General features: G+C 36.9%; 2 protein-coding genes and 1 long non-coding RNA gene across 3 annotated transcripts in view; all 3 read left to right on the top strand.

Annotated features, from left to right (window-relative positions):
* Positions 1-25,427, top strand: part of LOC125270828 — a 455,327-nt gene that overhangs the window by 10,491 nt on the left and 419,409 nt on the right. The window contains exons 6-8 of the mRNA XM_048194812.1: positions 394-476; positions 554-572; positions 6,385-6,487. Of these exons, the coding sequence (XP_048050769.1) occupies positions 394-476; positions 554-572; positions 6,385-6,401 (119 nt within the window). The 3' untranslated portion in view covers positions 6,402-6,487. The remainder of the gene's footprint in view (positions 1-393; positions 477-553; positions 573-6,384; positions 6,488-25,427) is intronic.
* On the top strand, positions 644-1,245 carry LOC125270839. The gene is made up of 3 exons (XR_007185475.1): positions 644-675; positions 765-908; positions 1,004-1,245. It is a non-coding gene; the product is annotated as an uncharacterized LOC125270839 (long non-coding RNA).
* On the top strand, positions 13,534-20,583 carry LOC125269631. Its single transcript, XM_048192561.1, has 5 exons — positions 13,534-13,843; positions 14,377-14,487; positions 16,033-16,353; positions 16,551-16,865; positions 20,099-20,583. Exons 1-5 carry the CDS (start codon positions 13,534-13,536, stop codon positions 20,239-20,241), a joined length of 1,200 nt encoding a protein of 399 aa, XP_048048518.1. The 3' UTR covers positions 20,242-20,583.

Here is a 25,427-nt window from a genome sequence, read left to right as displayed (position 1 = left end):
ATACTTTAAGTGTACTAAGTATACTTGAAGTTGTTCCAATTTAGGACACAAAAGTACACTAAATATACTTAAAGTTGTGTTTTTATACGACTTAATTACAACTAAAATATACTTAGTACAAAATTAGTTGTTTCAAAATAGCACACTTTAAGTTAACTAATCATTAACACACTTGAAATATACTGATAATTAGTCTGGCTGCAAGTATACTTAGCATACTTTTTTCACTAGGGTAAGTAGTTAAAATTACTAATTACCTTAAATTTACTTTCTAACACATTTTTTTTTTAATGCTCTGCTTTTGATCCGTCTTGGTTCCTCTCAATGTTTCTTCCTCATCTGCTTGAAAATCTTCATTCATCCTCATTTATCTTTATTCTCTCATGTTTTCAGCTCATCTGCCAGTTCCTGTCATCAGTAGAGACTTTTCTTCATCATCATCATTATCATGTTCATTGGTGTGTTCTGCTGTGAATGTGAGTCATGTGACTCTCTCCTGGTACAAAGGAAACAGGTTATTGTCCAGCATCAGTGTGTCTAATCTCAGCATCAGTCTCTCTCTTCCTCTGGAGGTGGAATATCAGGATGAAAACACCTACAGCTGTGTGATCAACAATCCCATCATCAACCAGACTCAACATCTCAACATCACTCAACTCTGTCACACATGTTCAGGTACGGCAGTGCTGATATTAGTTGATGTCAGCGCTGATATTAGTGTTTATTGACTGAGCTGATCTCAGTTTGATGTTTTTATTCCTCAGACTCTGTCCACTGTTGTGGTCCTACTGAAGTTGTGATCCGATTGGTCCTCTCTGCTCTGGTGGGCGTGGCTACTGTCATTCTTGTGGTTTATGACATCAGATCCAGAAGAGCTGAACAACATCAAGCACATATTCACACATCAGGTGCCTAATGGTGTCATTTCTCACAAACAGTTTCTGCATATATAAATCTTTGTGAGATTTATTAATTTATAGCTATATATGTTCATCTTTTTCAGAAAGTATTGAAATCTGAAGCAGAATGTTGAACTTTAAAGGTTCTTCAAGGTTTCGTCATAAATGCTAATGATTATTAGAGCTTCTGTTGTCTCTCTTTCAGTGTCAGATTTTCAAAAATGTTATTTGTAAGTAAGTTTCATTGTTTATATTTTTTTTATAAGACACACATATCTCACTTTACTTCTACTGCTGTCCATTTGTGTTTGTCTTATTTGCTTGACTTTATCAATAAAGTTTTCTCACTCAGATGTTCAAGAGTCTCTCCATGTTTTATTACACAATTTCAGCAGTGCGCCACATATAGGGTCCTGTCATACATCACCCAGTGCAATGCGACACTAGGTGCGTAGTTTTGTTTTGCTAGTTTCAGCCCATCACAGTTATCATTTTCACATTCAGCGCCATGTTGTTTAAATAGTAAATGCACTCGCGTCCATTTGTTGGCTCACTGCTTGTTACGCACACAGGGACGTGCAGCAGCACACAAACATGCTAAATATTACAAATAAAAGGATTCCTCTCTGCAGAAGCATTGAGTCTTTCCACTTGCATATTCCACCATGTAAATAGTGAAGCTGCCACTGGCTTTTAAAGTGAATGTGAGATGAGACTCTGATTGGTTTATTGCACATTATGCCCAAAACACACCCATGACTCATTAAGAGAATAGGTACAACCCTTTTGGACCATGTTGCATGGCCATGTTTTTTTCTGTCATTAAACTAGCAAAAAAAGTGGATTTAGACACACCCTAAGTGCATCTGTGCCATGTGCTTCAGACCATGAGCTTAAATCATTAAAATAGGGCTCATAAGCTTTACATTATTAACTCTTTCTCCGCCATTGAAGGAATTTTCCACCTTTCTGTGTTTTCTCTGTTATGTGGTAGGGGGCGCTATTACACATCTTCTGAAAGAGTACAGAATCTCCGGATCAAAACGCATGTGAAGAAGAAGCAGAAACAAGCGATAGAAGCATTGCTGACACACATAAATGACACGATCATTATAAATCTGCCTAATGTTACAGAATGAAATGTCGACCCAGGAAGAGCTATATGACTGTGAAGCTTTGAGGTGTTGATGGACTTGATCTACTCCATCTGTGTTTTGATCATCATTCTGAATCCCATCCGGATGAAGTCTTTGACAAAAATGCGATTTTCTCAGATTTTTGCTCAAAATGTTGCATTTTTATGAAACTTACCCACATTCAAGTGTTGTTAAAAACCAAAAGCGTTTTTTTCAGCAGCTAGCGTACTTTTCCAATTATTTTCAATGGGCGCGCTACGTAAAGGCCAGGATCGTAACGAGCGTAACTGAGCTGCTTTTTCACACTCAAGAGTTGAGCACTTCGTGTTTTTCACTGGTCGCCTCGAGTTGAAGAATGTTCAACATTGAGTAAAACGCAGCGTTCATCACTGTCACTTTTTAGCCAGCTGTCCAATCAGAGTGGATGAGGGGCGGGACAAATACGACACTGACCAACCACCACATTCTGCTTGTACAGCGTCAACAGATGACAACAAGAAGCATAATAACGTAACAAAATAATTTAAAACAAGAGCCAGAGCAAATACTTTAGATTGTATTGACATTTTTATATAGAAACAGTACAGAGACAAACTATCTGTGAAATGTGATGCTAGTAACACTTCCAAGGATATTCCATATCACACCGTTGCACATGGTTTGTCTTAAAGCATATTAAAAACACCACATAGACATATAAATAACATTAAAAACAATATTAAAAACTTGATTTTCACCACAGGGGGACTTTAACATTTCTGCTTTTGACATTATCTTGTAATTTAGAGACATTTTTAAAATGGAAAAAAGCGGTTTTACAAATGCCAAAAATATGGCTTTCTAAAGAAAGATTGCCATCAAAGATCACTTCTATACTTTGGTAGCAAATCTACGCTTCTCAGTTTCTCCAAGTGAAAAAAGACCAAAGTAAACTCACATGTTTCAACTAGAGTTATAAAGAAGACCTATAATGCCCCTTTTCAAGATGTAATATCAGTCTCTGGTGTCTCCAGAATGTGTCTGTGAAGTTTCAGCTCAAAATCCCCCACAGATAATTTATTATAGCTTGTCAAATTTGCCCCTATTTGGGCGTGAGCAAAAACACGCCGTTTTTGTGTGTGTCCCTTTACATGCAAATGAGCTGCTGCTCCCGCCCCCTTTCCAGAAGAGGGCGGAGCTTTAACAGCTCAACAACAACAAAGCTGGAGAATCTCACGCAGCCAAAATGAGGATTGTCAGTAACGGTGTTCAGCCTTACATTGTTCAAACCGGAGTCGACACTGATGGAGAGACTCAGGAAGAAGTTACAACTTTTATAATGAAACTGGACGTTTCTGAATGGTTAGTGGATAAATTGATGTAGTTGCTGTGGAGTTGATTCAACTCATCCACTAGCATGTGCCGTCATGTTCATCTTTTGTGTTGAATTGACCCTCGTTTGTGAAGCAGTCCGGCGTAAAATGACGGCATGTCAACAACACTCTACTACAACAACTCTTCCTCTTCTCTAAAGCAGCCCAACATGGCCCCGCCCCCTTTGTTGTGTGTTCTCGGGGGCGGGGTTTATGTAAATTTTAGGGTTTGTGATGTCACCAACCCAGGAAGAAGCTCGTTGTAGTCCCTACCAGCCATTTGTTGTAGCGATTTCTGTAAAAGAAAATATCTCTCTTTGAATTGAACTTTGAGTGTCGTAACTTTGCAGATGTTGTTTATGCTCAAACAGCAACATTACACACTAACTAAAGTTAAAAAAGTAAAAAATCATAATCAACCACCCCTTTAAAAGAGTTATTTTGCTCAGATTTGCCAAAATACCAAAGTCTGCCATCAAAAAGCCAAACATCTGATGATTATGAGCTCAAGCATTTCTCATCAAAGTCTCCCAAGACCAAAACTGTCTGGTAACCAAATGATATTTCTCTAAATTAACGATTACAGTCACAGGTTACTGTATGTTTGCATTACTCGTGAATTTTGTTATAACAACACTGGCAAACATTATACATGATTTACTGGCTTTTGCATCAAGTGAACCCTGCAATGTTTTTTTTTTTTTTTTATCTCTACAGAAATGTGGTTTGATTTAACAGCTTCTGCTGGGTGTTTGTGGTTGAAGCATTTCTTCATCTTCTCTCCTGTTTCATTTGAAAATGTAAGATCAGCAGAAGCTTGTTGATTTTCGTGATGTTAAAGGACTGATGAGTGAGCGGAAACTAACTGAGGTTGGGGGAGGATTCACACTTAACCAGATAAATATCACAGTCCTGTCGTGTTTTAGATCGTGTTTTCAGACATTTTCAGTGAACCGATGAAGAAAATGTTTCTCAAATTCGTTTTGTTCTGCTTGTGTTTCTGGCGTCTGGATGGTGAGTTTTAAACATGTTTTTATGGCTTCAGTTGTTTCTGTTTTGCTACCATGTGATGAATTACTGGTTAAATTAGTTAGAGAAGATTAACATTCACAATTTACAGGAGAATCATGAGGAGCACATAAACGATACCGGACGATGAACTGAACAAAACTCACAATTTAAATAATAGAGAATAATTGGAAGAACAGAAATGGGTCTAGGATTAATTAACTAATGATAGAAACAGAGCAAACAGAGAGAAAACTAAACCTAAACAGAACAAACACGTTACAGTTAGTCTCATATAGAAATAATTGAACTGTGATTTTACTGTCGGATCAAGTTTGAATTCAGCTCTAAATTGTTATGGATTGATTAAATAAATAAATATGAAGCTCAGATACTCACTGTAAACCCTGACGCTCAAAATAATTAATTGGTTTGAGTAGGACAAACTTAACAAATTATTTCAGTCAAATTAACTTTTTTTTTTTTAGCACGTTCTTTTTCTTTTGAGTTCACAGAACTGATATATTTTAAGTAAACTGAATTTCTTGAATTAATTTCTTTTAATTTAGACGAACTGGGCTGGGATTTCTATTTCCCAGCATGCTTTGCCCATGGCACTCGAAAGGGAGAGTAAATGCTAAAATTAAGTGTTATATAATGTATTTGTACAAGATTGTTAAGTGGGAGATTTGGTAGTGATTAATGTTTTGTTGTGCTAATTCAGAAGAGTTTCTGTTAATGTGGGTTTTTTGCGAGTTTCCATCATGGTGTCAAGCGGAGCATGCGGCTTGGTTTGAGATTAAACCTGTTAAATGCTTTATATTGCTGTACTCATTCAGCAAGTGCTATATCGTGCTATTGCTAACATTTTCTGTAATATCTAGTTATAGCTAGCCAAGTTTCCACTAATAAAAATGTTTATGTTGAGATTACATGATACTTTTAAGTTAAATATATGAATTAGTTCAATCAAATATTTCAATTTAAGGACATTTAAAATGTTTGAGTATAAAATACAAATCTGTCAGTTCTGCTTACTTAAAAATTTAAATTTCTTAACTTAAAAGTTTCGACTTCACCGATTGCCTCATTTTTTTTTTTTTTTTGCCAACTTATATGGGTTTACAGTGCAGTTTTGAAGTGATGTTGTGCTGCTGCAGAATATTATTCACTTCACATTTAAATTATTAAAAAGCATTTTAGTGAAGCTTCATCAAACCAACATCAAGTGATTTTAAAGATTTAATCTGTGAAAAACTCTTCAGGTGTGTTTGGTGATGAAGAGGAGTCAGTGTGGGAGGAAGATTCACACACTCTAGACTCTGATCTTACTGAAATAAAAGATGATGATGTGATTCAGTGGAGGTTTGGAAACACTTTAATAGCTGAAATCAATGTAACGGCCGACAGATTCACTGTATATGATGATGTTCTTGATGGGAGATTCAGAGACAGACTGAAGCTGGACAATCAAACTGGATCTCTGACCATCACAAACATCACAACTGAACATGCTGGACTTTATACACTGAAGACGAACACTTTGAGTAATACATTTATAATTCGTCTCATTGTCTACGGTGAGTTAAATATCAGTTTCACATGTTTTATTTATTACAGCTAGATCTGAAGAAGTATCTTCTCATGACTAATTAGCTAAAATCACTAATTACCTTAAATTTACTTTCTATTACATGTTAATATTACATTACACTTTTGATCAGTTTTGGTTCCTTTCGATGTTTCTTGAATATCTTCATTCATCTTCATTCATCCTCATTTATATTTTTTCTCTCATGTTTTCCAGCTCGTCTGCCTGTTCCTGTCATCAGCAGTAACTCGTCACAATGTTCTTCATCATCAAATTGTTCATTGGTGTGTTCAGCTGTGAATGTGATTTGTGCGACTCTCTACTGGTACAAAGGAAACAGGTTATTGTCTATGGCCAAGATGTCATATCACCGCAGCAATCTCTCTCTATCTCTGGAGGTGGAATATCAGGATGAAAACTCCTACAGCTGTGTGATCAACAATCCCTTCATCAACCAGACTCAACATCTCAACATCACTCAACTCTGTCACACATGTTCAGGTACGGCAGTGCTGATATTAGTTGATGTCAGCGCTGATATTAGTGTTTATTGACTGAGCTGATCTCAGTTTGATGTTTTTATTCCTCAGACTCTGTCCACTGTTGTGGTCCTACTGAAGCTGTGATCCAGGGCTTGACATTAACACCCGCCAACCCGCCAAATGCGGATAGATTTCAGCTGTGGCGGGTAAGACAGCCACTCCCACTAGCCACTTCGGCGGGTTGAATATAATTTCAGTTTACAGCCAAATGATCGTCAAAGATCGTCGTAGCACAAAATTACAATCCAATCACACAATTCGTTATTTATGTGCAGTTAGTGAAGGAGGGATAGGCGGAATTGCGCTGAATGACACACAACAGAAGCGCTCTCTCGCGTGGGCTCTCTCTCTGTTGCACGCGCGATCAGTTCTCCTCGCGCCTTAATAGTCAAATACACGTGCACAGATGTCTAAATGTCCATCGTGTGGAGTACCTCGCGTGAATACAGTCGGTTATGGCTTAAGTGGATGTAAACAGGTGGGTAATAACTGAATATGCGTCAGTTACGTCCATGCAATTAAATAGGCCTACCTGTCTGTCATTAATGTTAATCAAACAACAAAAGATGTTAAATAAATGTAGGCTAGGCTATATGTTAAATAAACCTACTGTAACTGAAAAAAGATTATTTTTAATTTACTATTGTTTTTATAATTTGCTTCTTTGTTCTTTTATATAGCCTAACACAAATAACTTATCAAATTTCTCATATTAGCCCATGCTCATATTGTCTACCTCTTGCCCACCTGTACATACCAGCTGATATACAATGTAGTCTTGATTTGGGTGGTCAATCTGCATTCAAAAGTTTGAAAGGGTTTTAAATCAAGTAAAATGACTCAAAATAAAGTAATTTAAGCATAACAAAGTCAACTTTAATCATATAAAATGTAATTTACCAACATTAAAATTGTGGCCAGTGAAAATTCTGAGTGGCTAGTAACTTTGGAAAACCACTAGCCACAGTGGCTGGTGAGCAGAAAAGTTAATGTCAAGCCCTGCTGTGATCCGATTGGTCCTCTCTGCTCTGGTGGGCGTGGCTACTGTCATTCTTCTGGTTTATGACATCAGATCCGGAAGAGCTGAACAACACCAAGCACATATTCATATGTCATTGTGTCATTTCTCACAAACAGTTTCTGCATATATAAATATTTGTGAGATTTATTAATTTATGGCTATATGTGTTCATCTTTTTCAGAAAGTATTGAAATCTGAAGCAGAATGTTGAACTTTAAAGGTTCTTCATAATAAATATTAATGATTATTAGAGCTTCTGCTGTCTCTCTTTCAGTGTCAAATTTGTATAAATGTTATTTGTAAGTTTCATTGTTTATATTTCTCTCAGATAAGACACACATCTCACTTTACTACTACTGCTGTTCATTTGCGTTTGTATTTGCTTGTCTTTATCAATAAACTTTTCAAGTTTTCTCATCTGAGGTTCAAGAGTCTCCCCATGTTTTATTACACAATTTCAGCAGTGCGCCACATATAGGGTCCTGTCATACACCCAGCGCAATACGACGCCAGACATGACGCAAGTGTTTTTTGCTAGTTTCAGCCCGACATAATTATCATTTTCATGTTAAAATAGTAAATGCACTCACGTCCATTTGTGCGCTCTCGGGTGTGCTGGTCTGAAAACGAGTTGTGTTCAGGTGCGTTGTTGGCGTGTTGCTATTTTGAGGAACTGAAAATGACTGTGCTATTGACCAACAAAAACCTGGTCTAAAGTCAATGTGATAATATTTGTTTTGTTATTTAAAGGGCGTGTTGGTAATATGCGCCTATAGCCGGGTTCACAACACTCGTACGCACTGCTACACACACAGGGACGCGCAGCAGCACACAAACATGCCAAACATTACAAATAAAAAAATTACAATGTAAAATATTTATTATGTACATGAAGATAAAAATGCCTACATGTCATAATGGATAGTCATTGCATGCATCAGAATTACCTATTTGCAGTAATGATGAATAAATTTGGCTAATTATTTAACTAATCGTGGCAATACACACGTGTATTTAGAGTGACTCGTCAGGCTGAGGGTGTCTATATTCCACCATGTAAATAGTGAATCCGCCATGGCGCAAGCACACCTGACTTTTAAAGGGAATGTGAGATGAGACTCTGATTGGTTTATTGCACATTATGGCCAAAACACACCCATTACTCATTAAGAGAATAGGTACAACCATTTTGGACCATGCACCTGTTGCACCGGCCATTTTTTTCGTCATTAAACTAGCAAAAGTAGATTCGGACACGCCCTAAGTGCATCTGTGCCATGCGCTTCAGATAGGGCTCATAAGCTTTACATTAACTCTTTCACTGTCATTGATGAAATTTTCCGCCTTTCTGTGTTTTCACTGTTATATGGTAGGGGGCGATATTACACATCTTCTGAAAGAGTACAGAATCTCCGGATCAAAACACAGGCAAAGAAGAAGCAGAAACAAGATATAGAAGCATTGCTGACACACATGTAATAATCATTAATTAACAGCATATAAATCAAAACTAATGTTACAGAATGAAATGTCGACCCAGGAAGAGCTATATGACTGTGAAGCTTTGAGGTGTTGATGGACTTGATCTACTCCATCTGTGTTTTGATCATCATTCTGAACCCCATCCGGATGAAGTCTTTGACAAAAAATGCGATATTTCTCAGCTTTTTGCTCAAAATGTTGCTCTTTTATGAAACATACACACATTCAAGTGTTGATCAAAACCAAAAGTGTTTTTTCCAGTGGCTAGCGTACTTTTCCAATTGTTTTCAATTGGAGCGCCGCTTTTTTTTTAAACAGCAGGAGCGTAACGAGCGTGACTGAGCTGCTTTTTCACACTCAAGAGTTGAGCACTCCGTGTTTTTCACTGGTCGCCTCGAGTTGAAGAATGTTCAACTTTGAGTAAAACGCAGCGTTCATCACTGTCACTTTTTAGCCAGCCGTCCAATCAGAGTGGAGGAGGGGTGGGACAATTATGACACTGACCAACCACCACATTCTGCTTGTACAGCGTCAACAGATGACAACAAGAAGCATAATAACGTAACAAAATAATTTAAAACAAGAGCCAGAGCAAATACTTTAGATTGTATTGACATTTTTATATAGAAACAGTACAGAAACAAACTATCTGTGAAATGTGATGCTAGTAACACTTCCAAGGATATTCCATATCACAGCAAGAAAAGTGTCTCAACTGAAAAAACGCTGCACTGCCGAAGCGCTCTCAAGCACTTTGATGGACACGTGGCCTAAAACTCATCTTTGATCACAAAAATTACATATATACAACGTTTTTTCCTGTGAAAATATTTCTTAATGCCTTAAAATAGCTTGAATGTAACTCTACATCCTTGCCTCATTTATTATACGTGGATCTATGAATATGATAAAAAGCCCCGCCTCCACTCACTCACATGAGCTCAGAGATCCACTCGGTCAACTTACTGAGGTAAACGCTGCACTATGGTATCACTTTTTACAACATCGGACACATAACTGTAGATAATATGATTAGCGTTTTGCTTGACTATGTTATCAAACAGCTAATAACCCTGCTGAATAACCCGGCTGGTTTTAGCTGGTCTCCCAGTCTGGTCATAGCTGCTTTTAGAGGGGATTTGGTTAACTAGGAGACTGGGAGGCTGGGGGAACAACTTAAACCAGCTGAACACCAGCTAACCCAGGCTAGGAGACCAGCTAAAACCAGCTGCTTCCAGCTTAAACCAGCTAAGACCAGGCAACCATCTTAGGCTGGTTTCAGCTGGATTTTTCAGCAGGGAATGTGTTGCTAATGTTACACAAACCATGTTCCCGTTCTTCAGAGTCAGACAGCTGCCTCTTAAAAATCAGTATTCTTAAAAACGCTTTGAACAACCCAGAACGTCAGTGGAGAAAGGCATGTAGTTCATCATAACATCGTAATACACATCATACACCCGCTGTATTGCTAAATCTACCCGGAAAATATACAATATATTCAGTATATTCAATATTCAACAGAAAAATATACTGGGATAACCTGGTTTCTCTCGAGACTCCCTTGCTTGGTCAGTTAATGATATGCTAAAGCCCGCCGGCACGTTGCCGTGATTGGTTACAAGATAGTTTGTGACGTCACAAACACCAGTGTCTTTTTTCACTGCTTTTTTAAAGAGAAAATACTCAGAAATGGTGTTGACTTATGAATTTGAACATGGTTTGTCTTAAAGCATATTAAAAACACAAAATAGACTAAATAAACTTGATTTTCACCACAGGGGGACTTTAACTTTTCTGCTTTTGACATTAAGAGCTTATGTTGTAATTTAGAGACATTTTTAAGATGGAAAAAAGTAGTTTTACAAATGCCAGAAATATGGCTTTTTAAAGAAAAATTGCCATCAAAGATCACTTCTATACTTTGGTAGCAAATCTACGCTTCTCAGTTTCTCCAAGTAAAAAAAGACCAAAGTAAACTCACATGTTTCAACTAGAGTTATAAAGAAGACCTATAATGCCCCTTTTATAAGATATAACAGTCTCTGGTGTCCCCAGAATGTGTCTGTGAAGTTTCAGCTCAAAATAACCCACAGATCATTTATTATAGCTTGTCAAATTTGCCCCTATTTGGGTGTGAGCAAAAACACACCGTTTTTGTGTGTGTACCTTTACATGCAAATGAGCTGCTGCTCCCGTCCCCTTTCCAGAAGAGGGCGGAGCTTTAACAGCTCAACAACAACAAAGCTGGAGAATCTCACGCAGCCAAAATGAGGATTGTCAGTAACGGTGTTCAGCCTTACATTGTTCAAACCGGAGTCGACACTGATGGAGAGACTCAGGAAGAAGTTACAACTTTTAGAATGAAACTGGACGTTTCTGAATGGTTAGTGGATAAATTTATGTAGTTGCTGTGGAGTTGGTTCAACTCATCCACTAGCATGTGCCGTCATGTTAACCTTTGGTGCAAATCCAGTGTTGAATTGACCCGCGTTTGTGAAGCAGTCCGGTGTAAAATGACGGCATGACAACAACACTATACTACAACAACTCTTCCTCTTCTCTAAAGCAGCCCAACATGGCCTCGCGCCCTTTGTTGTGTGTTCTCGGGGGTGTGGTTTATTTAAATTTTGCGGTGTGTGATATCACTAACCTGGGAAGAAGCTCATTGTAGTTCCTACCAGCCATTTGTTGTAGCGATTTCTGTATAAGAAAATATCTCCCTTTGCATTGAACTTTGAGTGTCGTAACTTTACAGATGTTCTTTATGCTCAAACAGCAACATTACACACTAACTAAAGTTAAAAAAGTGAAATCAGAATTAACCACCCCTTTATAACAGTCACAAGCCTGTTATAGGGTTGTTGCTCTTCCTCACCACTAGGGGCACTAGAGGGTTTTGGTATAAGTCAGGTAATAGGGTAGAAGGAGGTGTAGCATGCAAAAGCTAAAGCGTGACCTTGCCATGTGCTTCTTGAGCTCTGGTTGGGGAAACATTTGTTTTAATGCTCAACTGTGATGTTATATTATGTATAAAATGTGTTTAGCTTCTCTTTTCATTTGGTTTTGAAAGTGTGTAAAGTTATAATATATTATTTGGATTATTTGTTTATTATATCTTTGATTTTATAGAAGGACTTTTTGTGTGTTGTCTGGAAGATGGTCCTTGAAGGGAAGTTTGTGGGGAAAGATTTTACTTTCCTTCATACTCCAAAAGCTCTTCAACTTAACTCAACTCAACTCTTCAACTGTTCCATATCACCTTTATACAGATCATAATCAAAATCAAAAAGATAATCAAAAAGATATTGGAATAATGTTAACTCTGAGGGTCAAAGAAAGAAGTCACAACTTAATAGAGAAACAGTTCCTAAACCTCCCCATGCTAACACAAGAGTAATGCAATCAGTCCAAAGTACTTCAATACAAGATCTGGAGCAGAGCAGAGCAGAGCAGTCATACTTCAGTCATACCTGAAAAGGAATGTCTTGGAGTGGTGTGGGCTATAGAAAAATGGAGAGCATATTTGGAAGGAACACCATTTGAGGTAATCACTGATCATACCGCTTTAACGTGGGTCTGCCAACATCAAAAACCTTTATCCAGATTAACTTCCTGGACAATTCGACTTCAAGGCTATGAGTTCCAGGTGAAGTATAGAAAAGGACAGTGTAACACTGTCCCACATACATTATCCCAAAGTTTGGACACTACCTCAACACACATGCTTGCTATGGCTAAAGCCACCAGAGATTCTGGAGTCTCGGCCAATTTACCTGTTGACTGGTCAGACATCACAACAGAATGACCCAGAAATACAAGAGTTGTGCCAAAAGGCTAATTTACAGACAAGTCCAGAACCATCTAGAGTTCACTATGTTATTCAAAATGGATTCCTGTTCCGTAGTGTCCCGGACGGACAAAAAGGGCCCAAATTACTGCTGGTAATACCTGCTTGTTTACGACCTGAGTTTTTAAGATATGCACATGACAACCCACTTAGTGGACACTTGGCTCAACTTAAAACGCTGTTGAGATTGATGGAAGTTGCCTACTGGTCAAGTTTGAGAAGTGATGTATGGAAATACTGCAAGGAATGCCAAACATGCCAGAAGAATAAACCAACCCTCTCCAAGTTGTCAGGCTGCCTACAGTCTACTCCTGTCATTGAGCCTGGACACATGTTGGGTGTAGACCTGATGGGGCCTTTTCCAAATAGTCCAAAACAGAATGAACATTTGTTAGTCATAGTAGACTATTGTTCAAAATGGGTTGAACTGTTTCCATTACGTGTGGCCAAAGCATCTCAGATAGCAAGTATCCTCATTGATGAGATTTTCACGAGATGGGGAACTCCAGTCTATCTAGTATCTGACAGAGGGGCACAATTCACCTCGAATCTCCTAAATCTTGTATGCAAACAATGGGGTGTCATACAAAAGTTGACTACCGCATATCATCCGCAAACCAACCTAACAGAATGTACTAACAGGACCCTTAAAACCATGATCGCTTCATATGTCAAAGGCAATCATCGTTACTGGGATAAGTGGCTATCAGTGTTCAGGTTTGCTGTTAACACTGCCTGGCAAAAGAGTACTGGATTTACCCCAGCTGAAATTGCTTTGGGATGTAAACTAAAAGGACCACTAGAAATAGCTCTAACAAAACCACCCAATCCTAGCAATCCCACATACAATACAGTGGAGATACAGGAGAGCCTCATCCAGCTTGTTAAAGAGAATGTGCAACGAGCTCAGGCTAAGCAGAGACACTACTATAATATGAGAAGAAAACAGGCTATCTATAAAGAAGGTGATCTCATCTGGGTTTCGTACCCACCCTCTGTCGAAAGCTGATGATGGTTTCATGGCTAAGCTGTCTCCAAAATGGAAAGGTCCTGCTAAAGTGTGTAAGTGTTTGGGCCCTGTAAATTATACTATTTAATTTCTTGATAATCCTGACATTTTTGATACTTGTCATGTTCAAAACATGAACCCTTTCTATGGGAGTGTCCAGTCATCCACTGAGGGGGGTGATATATAAAGGTCACAAGCCTGTTATAGGGTTGTTGCTCTTCCTCACCACTAGGGGCACTAGAGGGCACTAGAGTATAAGTCAGGTAATAGGGTAGAAGGAGGTGTAGCATGCAAAAGCTAAAGCATGACCTTGCCATGTGCTTCTTGAGTCCTGGTTGGGACACATTTGTTTTAATGCTCAACTGAAAGTAAGTGATGTTATATTGTGTATAAAATGTGTTTAACTTCTCTTTTCATTTGGTTTTGGAAGTGTGTAAAGTTATAATACATTATTTGGATTATTTGTTTATTATATCTTTGATTTTATAGAAGCTCTTCAACTCAACTCTTCAACTGTTCCATATCACCTTTGTACGGATCTATCTCGAACTTTGATGTTTGAGTACAGCAGGCAGCTGGCTGGAGGACTTATTGGACATTGTGAGAACTTGAATGGAACTCAGATAAGACTTTATTCACACCATTTCATACCATCATCATTCATGATCATACATGATCTATCTTGAATTCTGTTTATTTTTTTGTTCTTTTTGATTTAGTGGGAATTATCAGGATGAAAGGTCAAAATTAAATAACCATTGCTATGCTTACTTGAATGGTTTTTTTTTTTATATAAATATGATATTTTGCATTCCATGTGAGTCTCTGAGTTATGTTTTGTTAGACAGATTACGTTATTGCAGTAGGTTTCCTTTTTATAAGTTGTATTACTAGTTTTGGGTTTAGTTAAATCAGAAACGGTTATACCTTTTAAAAGAGTTATTTTGCTCAGATTCACCAAAATACCCAAGTCTGCAATCAAAAAGCAAAACATCTGATGATTATGAGCTCAAGCATTTCTCATCAAAGTCTCCCAAGACCAAAACTGTCTGGTAACCAAATGATTTTTCTCTAAATGAACAATTACATTTGCAGGTTACTGTATGTTTGCATTACTTGTGAATTTTGTTTTAACAACACAGGCAAACATTATAAATGATTTACTGGCTTTTGCGTCAAGTGAACCCTGCAATGTTTTTATCTTTTTTATTTATTTATTTTTAACTCTACAGAAATGTGGTTTGATTTAACAGCTTCTGCTGGGTGTTTGTGGTTGATATACGTATCAGCAGTTTGTGGTTGAAGCGTTTCTTCGTTTTCTCTCCTGCTTCATTTGAAAATGTAAGATCAGCAGAAGCTTGTTCGTGATGTTAAAGGAGACTGATGAGTGAGCGGAAACTAACTGAGGTTGGGGGAGGATTCACACTTAACCAGATAAATATCACAGTCCTGTCGTGTTTTAGATCAATCTGAATGTTTTCAGGCATTTTCAGTGAACCGATGAAGAAAATGTTTCTGAAATTAGTTTTGTTCTGTTTTTGTTTATGGCGTCTGACTGGTGAGTCTTACACATGTTTTTATGGCTTCAGTTGTTTCTGTTTTGGTGCCATGTGATTTAAATTACTGGTTAAATTAGTTAGAGAAGATTAACATTCACTGATAGTGTCAGCGACGGTGGCTGTAGTGAAATAATCTTTAATCTAATAATCCACACAGTTTACAGGAGAATCATGAGGAGAAACACAACTACGTAACGCAGACGATACCGGACGATGAACTGAACTGAACTCAGGGTTTAAATAACAGGTCTAGGATTAATGAACTAATGATAGAGAACTCAGGCAAACGGAAACAGAGAGAAAACTAAACCTAAACAGAACAAACATGTTACAGTTAGTCTCGTATAGAAATAATTGAACTGTGATTTTACTGTCAGATCAAGATCAGCTCTAAACAGTTATTAGTGATTGAATAATTAAAATAATACAAATATGAAGCTCAGATACTCAACAGTATTAGTTTCCATGTGACATTGTTCTGCTGCAGAATATTCACTTCACATTTAAATTATTAAAAATATTTTAGTGAAGCTTCATCAAACCAACATCAAGTGATTTTAAAGCTTTAATCTGTGAAAAACTTCAGGTGTGTTTGGAGATGAAGAGGAGTATGTGACAGTGCTGGAGGGAGATTCAGTCACTCTAAACTCTGATCTTACTGAAATAAAGGATGATGATGTGATTCAGTGGTTTGGAAATGAAAACACTGTAATAGCTGTAATCAATAAACAGTTTGACAGAATCACTGTATATGATGATGATTTTGATGGGAGATTCAGAGACAGACTGAAGCTGGACAATCAAACTGGATCTCTGACCATCACAGACATCACAACTGAACATGTTGGATCTTATACACTGGAGATCAACGGTGTGAGAAAGAAAAAATTTGAAGTCTTTATCCCTGGTGAGGTTAAAAAAAATTGTTTAACCTGTTGTTTAATGGCAAAATTTTAATTAATTAATCCATAATTTTGTTTCTTTTATTTATTTCAAACAGAAATTTTTAAACAATTTAATGTAAAACATTCTGAAGTGATTTCACAATATTAATCTAAACAAACCCTGTTTGTGTTTCTTATGTGTGTGTTTTTGATTTTACAGTATTGACGTTACTGTCAGTGTCAGTGAAGGAGGGAGATTCAGTCACTCTAAACTCTGATCTTACTGAAATGAAGGATGATGATGTGATTCAGTGGAGGTTTGGAAACACTTTAATAGCTGAAATCAATAAACGGGTCGACAGAATCACTGTATATGATGATGTTCTTGATGGGAGATTCAGAGACAGACTGAAGCTGGACAAACAAACTGGATCTCTGACCATCACAAACATCACAACTGAACATGCTGGAGATTATAAACTACTGATGAGGGTTTCATACAGATTCTCATTAAAAGCATTTGCTTCTGTCTATGGTGAGTAGAGATCATTTCTTCTGTTCTTCAAATATTCTTGTTTTTACCAACTATTTACATATTTATTCACAAACACCACAACTGAACATGCTGGAAATTATAAACTAGCAATACTTATTTTATTCGTCTCACTGTCTTCAGCAATTTAAATATCAGTTTCACATGTTTTATTTATTACTGCTAGATCTAAATAAGTATCTTATCATGACTACTTAGTTACAATTGCTAATTACCTTAAATTTACTTTTTATATATATATATATATATATATATATATATATATATTTTTTTTTTTTTTTTTTTTTTAAATGCTCTGCTTTTGATCAGTCTTGGTTACTGAGCTGAGGGCTGTTTTATAAAACAAGATTAGAAAACAAAGCCAGGCTTATTTTACTTAGTCAGACTTGTTGTCAGCGAATTCTGTTTCATAAAACAAACTTAAATTAGTTCAAACTCAGTTACTCTGGCAACTTATGCTGGGAAACTAGCCTGGTCCGGAGCAGGCTAACTGTCAGCCTTAAGCCGAGTTCAGACTGCACAATTTTCAAAGCAGTCGGGTCACTGTTCTTTTCACACTGCATGACTATCTTGGCCAGCATTCAGTCGCTGCTGTGTTCAAACTGCACGATGGATCGGCGACAGAAGGTTTCACACTGCATGACTTTACAATAGGAAGAATCGCCGACAACTCCGTCTGACACGCAAACTACGTTTCACAACCAAACACACGCGAGATGTGACAAGGAAACAATGCGATATCACGCGTGCAAGACCGGAGTTATTATTATTATTATTAAAAACGGTAGCCCGCAAGAAGCTTGTAATACGAATTGCCTGTGCACTGATTTGCAGCTGATTTGCAGCGAAAACAAGAAAAAGAAAAGAAGAATGTGGAGGAGGAAATGGTTGGGGAGACGCGAGGAACAAGGATTGTGGTCTATAACTCCTCCCCATACCCCCCGCTGCTCTGTATCTTGCTCTCTCATTGGCTGTCAGTCATTGCAGATGTAGTTTTCAGTCAGAACACTTTTGACACAGCAGGATTTTGAATCGCCTACAGATCCAGATATTTAGCATGCCAAATATCTCACGGGCGTCGGCGACTCATCTGCGATTCTCTCAGATCGTGGCTTTGCTCATTCACTTGCGTGAACCAGCACCGATTTGCCTGTGATTTCGGGCATTTGTCGGCGATTTCTCAAAACCTGTCGGCGAGCTAAAATTGGGGCTAAAATCGTGCAGTCTGAAGCTGAAGTCTCGGCTTAAGCTGAGCTCCTCTAACACTGACCAATAGGAATGCAATGATACTACAGCTGACTCTCTCACATACAATTATTTGACTTTATTAACATATATATATATATATATAGGGCCCTAAAATACCCTGGGCGCAATGCGACGCAAGGCGCAGCGCAAGTGTGTTTGCTAGTTTGCGTCCAGCGCCGTTCGCGTTTTCCCGTTCAGCGCCACGTCCTTAAATTAGTAAATGCATTTGCGCCAGTTAGTGCGCCCATGGGCGTGCTGGTCTAAAAAAGAGGTGTGTTCAGGCGCATTGCCGGCGCATTGCTATTTTAAGGAGCTGAAAATAGACTGCGCCATAGACCAACTCAAACCTGGTCTAAAGTCTAAAGTCAATGGCGCAATATTTTTTTGTTAGTAGACGCGCCTTGAGAGAGAATGCACATTTCTTTCGGTTTAGTCTACATAATCAGAGTAGCCTATTTCTTTTCGTTTTTAGATATTTCAAGCTTTCTGTAGAAATATTTCTCATGCCTGCGAGGCAAGCAGCCTATATGCTGAGTTTCGGTTCATTTAGCCTATAAGATGCGCTCCAGTTCACGCGCCAGTGATCGCGTCCGCGCCTGCCATGATTATATTGTCTTCTATATTTGCTTCGTATTTATTAAATCCAGGTAATTGGTTGATGAAACATTGATTAAAATTAAGATACAATTTTTACAAAACGAAATTCACTTTAAAGAAAGGCTTTCTACAAAACAGAACTTAATGAAGTGGTCAAAATCATGTCTGACCCACTCCATGTCTCCCGATATATTGCACATCTTATGATGCATCTTACTCATGCCCTTCACTTTTCATAATCAAGTAAATTAATTTAAAACATAACATAGGACTATTTAAGCATAAATATGAAACTACATTTTCTTTAATGGCTACCAACACGTATTAGAGTAGAGAAATTTCATAAGCAAGAGCGGATCATGAGTCACGAGTCGGATCAAGAATATCTTATTCTTATACTTAAATTTAATATTGGGGGCATTCAAGTTATTTGACATATTTAAAAATAAAAATAAAAAGTAACGCAATAGTTACTTTCCCTGGTAATTAGTTACTTTTAAAATGATGTAACTCAGTTACTAACGCCGTTACTATTTGTGAGAAGTAATTAGTAACTATAACTAATTACTTTTTTAAAGTAACGTGCCCAACACTGCCTACAGGTTTTCTTTTCTTACTGGCTAAATTCATATATAAAATATATGAATACATTTCTCTCTGGTTTTGTTTGGCAGTAGTACCTTTATGGTTATTAGAAGAGCAGAAATTAAAATCACAAAATTAAAAATTCAAATAAATATGCACAGACTAAATTTTAATTGGTAAGATGAATCTAAACTCAGTAACTGGCCCAAAGTATATTGATTTACCCCATTACAATAGTCCATTTACAGTTACTATCATAAAAATACACTTACTTGTAGGTTTAAAATTGTACATAAGACACATTTAATGTCCAACATCAAATATTTTAGTGAAATGATTTTAGAATTAGTGCGCTTCTATTGCATTCCGTCTGTTTAGCGCAGCAGCGCTCGTTCACTGTGAAGTTTAGCAGTAAAATGGAAATATTTGCATTACTTTCTAACATTTACAGATAGACAATAAACTTGTGAAAAGTAAGTTATGCACTGAGGAAAACACCATGTCTCAAATGCATAAAATAGCACAAAATGTATGCTGTTTCCTATGGTGGATCGATTTGATCCATGATCGACCTCTAGGGCTGCTTAAAAAAAGCACGCACGCGAAATTATCTTGACTAGATAAACCTGGATCGAATTAGCGGGACTGCGTGAACTTCAATTCGCTTTAGCCCCAACTCATTTGTTAGGTTCATTCAAGTCAGGTTTTGGAGTTTAATCCTCGCTTTTCTTAGCATCTTTTATGAAACAGCCCTCCGATCTCAGTTTGATGTTTTTATTCCTCAGACTCTGTCCACTGTTGTGGTCCTACTGAAGCTGTGATCCGATTGGTCCTCTCTGCTCTGGTGGGCGTGGCTACTGTCATTCTTCTGGTTTATGACATCAGATCCAGAAGAGCTGAACAACATCAAGCACATATTCACACCTAGAAACCTAATGGTGTCATTTCTCACAAAATATTTGTGAGATTTATTAATTTATGGCTATATGTGTTCATCTTTTTCAGAAAGTATTGAAATCTGAAGCAGAATGTTGAACTTCAAAGGTTCTTCATAATAAATATTAATGATTATTAGAGCTTCTGCTGTCTCTCTTTCAGTGTCAGATTTTTAAAAATGTTATTTGTAAGGTTTCATTGTTTATATTTCTCTCAGATAAGACACAGATCTCACTTTACTTCTACTGCTGTTCATTTGTGTTTGTATTTGCTTGTCTTTATCAATAAAGTTTTCTCACTCAGATGTTCAAGAGTCTCTCCATGTTTTATTACACAATTTCAGCAGTGCATATAAGCATATATAAGCTTTACATTATTAACTCTTTTCCCGCCATGCATTGACAGGATTTTCCATCTTTCCGTGTTTTCACTGTTATGTGGTAGGGGGCGCTATTAGGCATCTTCTGAAAGAGTACAGAATCTCCAGATCAAAATACAGACGAAGAAGAAGCAGAAACAAGCGATTCATTTTTTTTTTTTTTTTTTTTTTTTTTTTTTTTTTAAGCAAAGGCATTGTTCTTTCCTTTGATATATTGCATGTTCAGATATTCATACAACAAAATATTCAGCTGGCCATGAAATTTTTGTGAAAATTATCAAAAAGAGTTAAGAAAAACATTATTTGTAAATGTTTACATTATAATTCAGCTCATTAGTTTTATTTGTTTTTCTATACACAATAATAAACAAGAAAACTTTCCCCTGAGAAAATACTAAATTGGGACACATTATACAGTATTTTGTGTAATTTAAACTGTAATTTCCAGGGCCACCACTTAATTATGTTGAATTACTTTTTTTTTTTTTTTTTTTTGAGTGATCAACTAAAAAAAACTGATTAAGTTCTTCAAACTCAGTGTAGTTTGTTGGTTGAACATAATTTCAAGTTTTCATTACTTAAAGGGATTGACACAAACTTTGTCAATTTTAATATATTTGATCATATAGTGTTTATCTCGAAGGGCTCCTCCTCCTTTTTAAAAATAACCAATAAGCTTTAGTTATTTATATTTTAGTTTATACATAGTATTGTATTATGGCATTCCTTCCAAATTAGTGGAAAAATGACAGCATTCAAGACATCACACTGTTAAAAGAAACAAAGAAAATCATTTTCATTAAAATGCAGTTGATTCATATTCAGAACTGCAGTGTGTCACAGTAGTGCCCTTGTGAAAAAGAAGTGTTCTTAATTGTATTGCTGGAAGTGTACTTCAAATCTTCTAATCTTCAAAGACACTACATTTTGTACTTTTTTCCAGAAATGCTCATCAGTTGCAAAAAAAAAAAAAAACACTTTTAAGTTCAACTAATTGCATTGCATTTTCATCATAACTATCATGCATTTAAGAGTCCGAAGACATACATTCAATATATTCTTTTAAAGTATATTATTTTTGCAATAAGATGTACCCTTATTAAAAGTATGCTACTTCTTTTTCACAAGGGCGATGATGTCAGGAAGATGAGCACGTGGGAGGCAAAGCCTGAAACCAGTAAACGCAGGCAAAACGGGGGGTTTGACGACCTTCACAAGGTCAAAATACAGCATAACCGATGCCACATGCTGAGGACACCAGCGGCTTCAACGAACCCTGCTAATGCTGCTGAGTGAAGCTCAAATCCCAAGAGATCTGAGACCTGAACATCTGCAGCAATGAACAGAGAGACGTTAACAAACTGAGATACAGCAAAACAGGAGGAAAAGTCAACAGAGTGATTAGACACATGACTAAAGTTTCTATGAAGTGACACTGAGAAATGCATGAAATTAATTCTCATTAATAAGTGTGCAGATCATTTTAGGATCTTATTACTGGCACCATACGCACAAACCGAAATAAGAGCAATAACTGCAAACACTCGAAATAAGGGAATCTGCTCAATCAGTGAAAGTGATAGAGATGATCTCAAATGTAAAAAAGTAACTTTAAAAAGTTCAAAGTAGTAGAACATTTAAAAAGTTAGCTGGTAACACTTTACACTTGTTTACGCTCCTGACGTTTAAAAAAATGTGGCGCTCCCATTGAAAACAATTGGAAAAAAATGCTTTAGAAAGCCATATTTCTGGCATTTGTAAAACCATGTTTTTCCATCTTAAAAATTTCTCTAAATTACAACATAAGCACTTAATGTCAAATGCAGAAATGTTAAAGTCCCCCTGTGGTGAAAATCAAGTTTTTAATGTTATTTATATGTCTATGTGGTGTTTTTAATATGCTTTAAGACAAACCATGTGCAACGGTGTGATATGGAATATCCTTGGAAGTGTTACTAGCATCACATTTCACAGATAGTTTGTCTCTGTACTGTTTCTATATAAAATGTCAATACAATCTAAAGTATTTGCTCTGGCTCTTGTTTTAAATTATTTTATTTCGTTATTATGCTTCTTGTTGTCATCTGTTGACGCTGTACAAGCAGAATGTGGTGGTTGGTCAGTGTTGTATTTGTCCCGCCCCTCCTCCACTCTGATTGGACGGCTGGCTAAAAAGTGACAGTGATGAACGCTGCGTTTTACTCAAAGTTGAACATTCTTCAACTCGAGGCGACCAGTGAAAAACACGGAGTGCTCAACTCTTGAGTGTGAAAAAGCAGCTCAGTTACACTCGTTACAATCCTGGCCTTTAAAAAACGTGGCGCTTCCATTAAAAACAATTGGAAAAGTATGCTAGCCGCTGGAAAAAAACACTTTTGGTTTTGATCAAGACTTGAATGTGTGTATGTTTCATAAAAGAGCAACATTTTGAGCAAAAAAGCTGAGAAAATCACGTTTTTGTCAAAGACTTCATCCAGATGGGATTTAGAGCGATGATCAAAACACAGATGGAGTAGATCAAGTCCATCAACACCTCAAAGCTTCACAGTCATATAGCTCGTCCTGGTTTGGGGTTTCACTCATTAACATTAGGCAGTTTTGATTTATATGCTGTTTAATTTTTGATGATCGTGTTATTTATGTGCGTCAGCAATGCTTCTATTGCTTGTTTCTGCTTCTTCTTTGCCTGTGTTTTGATCCGGAGATTCTGTACTCTTTCAGGAGATGCCTAACAGCGCCCCATACCACATAACAGTGAAAACCTGTAAAGCCGGAAAATCCCATCAATGGCGGGGAAAGAGTTAATATATGTGGTGCACTGCTGAAATTGTGTAATAAAACATGGAGTGACTCTTGAACCTCAGAGTGAGAAAACTTTATTGATAAAAACAAGCAAATACAAACGCAAATGAACAGCAGTAGTAGTAAAGTGAGATCTGTGTGTCTTATGTGAGAGAAATATAAACAATGAAACTTACAAATAACATTTACACAAATCTGACACTGAAAGAGAGACAGCAGAAGCTCTAATAATCATTAATATTTATTATGAAGAACCTTTAAAGTTCAACATTCTGCTTCAGATTTCAATACTTTCTGAAAAAGATGAACACATATAGCCATAAAATAATAAATCTCACAAATATTTATATATGCAGATACAGTTTGTGAGAAATGACACCATTAGGCACCTGATGTGTGAATATGTGCTTGATCTCGTTCAGCTCTTCTGGATCTGATGTCATAAACCAAAAGAATGACAGTAGCCACGCCCACCAGAGCAGAGAGAACCAATCGGATCACAGCTTCAGTAGGACCACAACAGTGGACAGAGTCTGAGGAATAAAAACATCAAACTGAGATCAGATCAGTAACCAAGGCTGATCAAAGGCAGAACATTTAAAAATAATTTAATAGAAAGTACATTTAAGGTAGTTAGTCATTTTAACTAATTAGTCATGAGAAGATACTTCTTCAGATATAGCTGTAATAAATAAAACATGTGAAACTGATATTTAACTCACCAAAGACAGTGAGACGAATATAAAATATATTGCTGAAATAGTTGATCTCTAGTTTATAATCTCCAGCATGTTCAGTTGTGGTGTTTGTGAATAAATATGTAAATAGTTGTTAAAAACAAGAATATTTGAAAAACAGGACAAATTATCTCTACTCACCATAGACAGAAACACTAAATGCTTTTAATGAGTATCTCTGTGAAACCCTCATCAGTAGTGTATAATCTCCAGCATGTTCAGTTGTGATGTTTGTGATGGTCAGAGATCCAGTTTGTTTGTCCAGCGTCAGTCTGTCTCTGAATCTCCCATCAAGAACATCATCATATACAGTGATTCTGTCGGCCTGTTTATTGATTTCAGCTATTAAAGTGGTTTCATTTCCAAACCTCCACTGAATCACATCAAAATCTTTCATTTCAGTAAGATCAGAGTTTAGAGTGACTGAATCTCCCTTCTTCACTGACATTTCATCTGCATCACAAACAGAAACAGAGTTTGTAAATATGTGTAAGTTTAGGGGAACAATATGTAAAGTCTTGGGAATAAAAGAGTAACAACCAGGAAAATAACAAATTATTTATACTGTAAGTATTTTAGAACTATGGGGTACTTATACTGTTATGATAGACAACAATCTTACGTTTGGGAGCAATTTAGCGAGAAAGTGCATTGATTAAGGCAAGTAGAAAGAGCTATTGCAATCTTTTTTAATACATGGGGAAATATGCTTTTGTTTCATGCAGTTACAGGGTAAGTATGACATTACGGGCCGTAAATTAAAGTGGTGCTTGTTACACTGTTGTTTCATGTAGTTACAGGGTAAGTAAAAAAATAATAATAATTTTTTAAAGTAACGCAAACAATCTGATATCACTGACTCTGAAAAACAGCTGAATTAAAAACAGGTCTGCAACACTTATTATTCATTTTTTTAAAAAAAAATCAACTTTTCATTTCAAATTCTAAAGTCCTGACAGAAAGTAACACATTTTGTTGGTTGTTGTTGTTTCTCGCTTGGCTTCCTCCTCCTTTTTGTTTCTCAACTGATGAATCTTAAGAAGGAAAGTCGTATACATCTCAGATGGCATGAGGGTAAAAGATGAGTAAACGGTGAGCACGTTTCCGGCTGTACTGTATTTTCTTACAGAATAGACATGGGATTCCCTCTTAAGATTCATCAGTGGAAAGAAAGAAAAAGAGGAACAAGAGGAGGAGGAAGCCAAGCAAGAGAAACGAATAAGAAGTGTTGTAACTTTAAATCTGTTTTGAAATAAGTTG

Source organism: Megalobrama amblycephala, linkage group LG6 (genome assembly GCF_018812025.1).
Source record: "Megalobrama amblycephala isolate DHTTF-2021 linkage group LG6, ASM1881202v1, whole genome shotgun sequence".
NCBI classification, from domain to species: domain Eukaryota; kingdom Metazoa; phylum Chordata; class Actinopteri; order Cypriniformes; family Xenocyprididae; genus Megalobrama; species Megalobrama amblycephala.
Note: the sequence above shows the minus strand (reverse complement) of the source record. Positions and strands in the feature narration are given on the sequence as shown.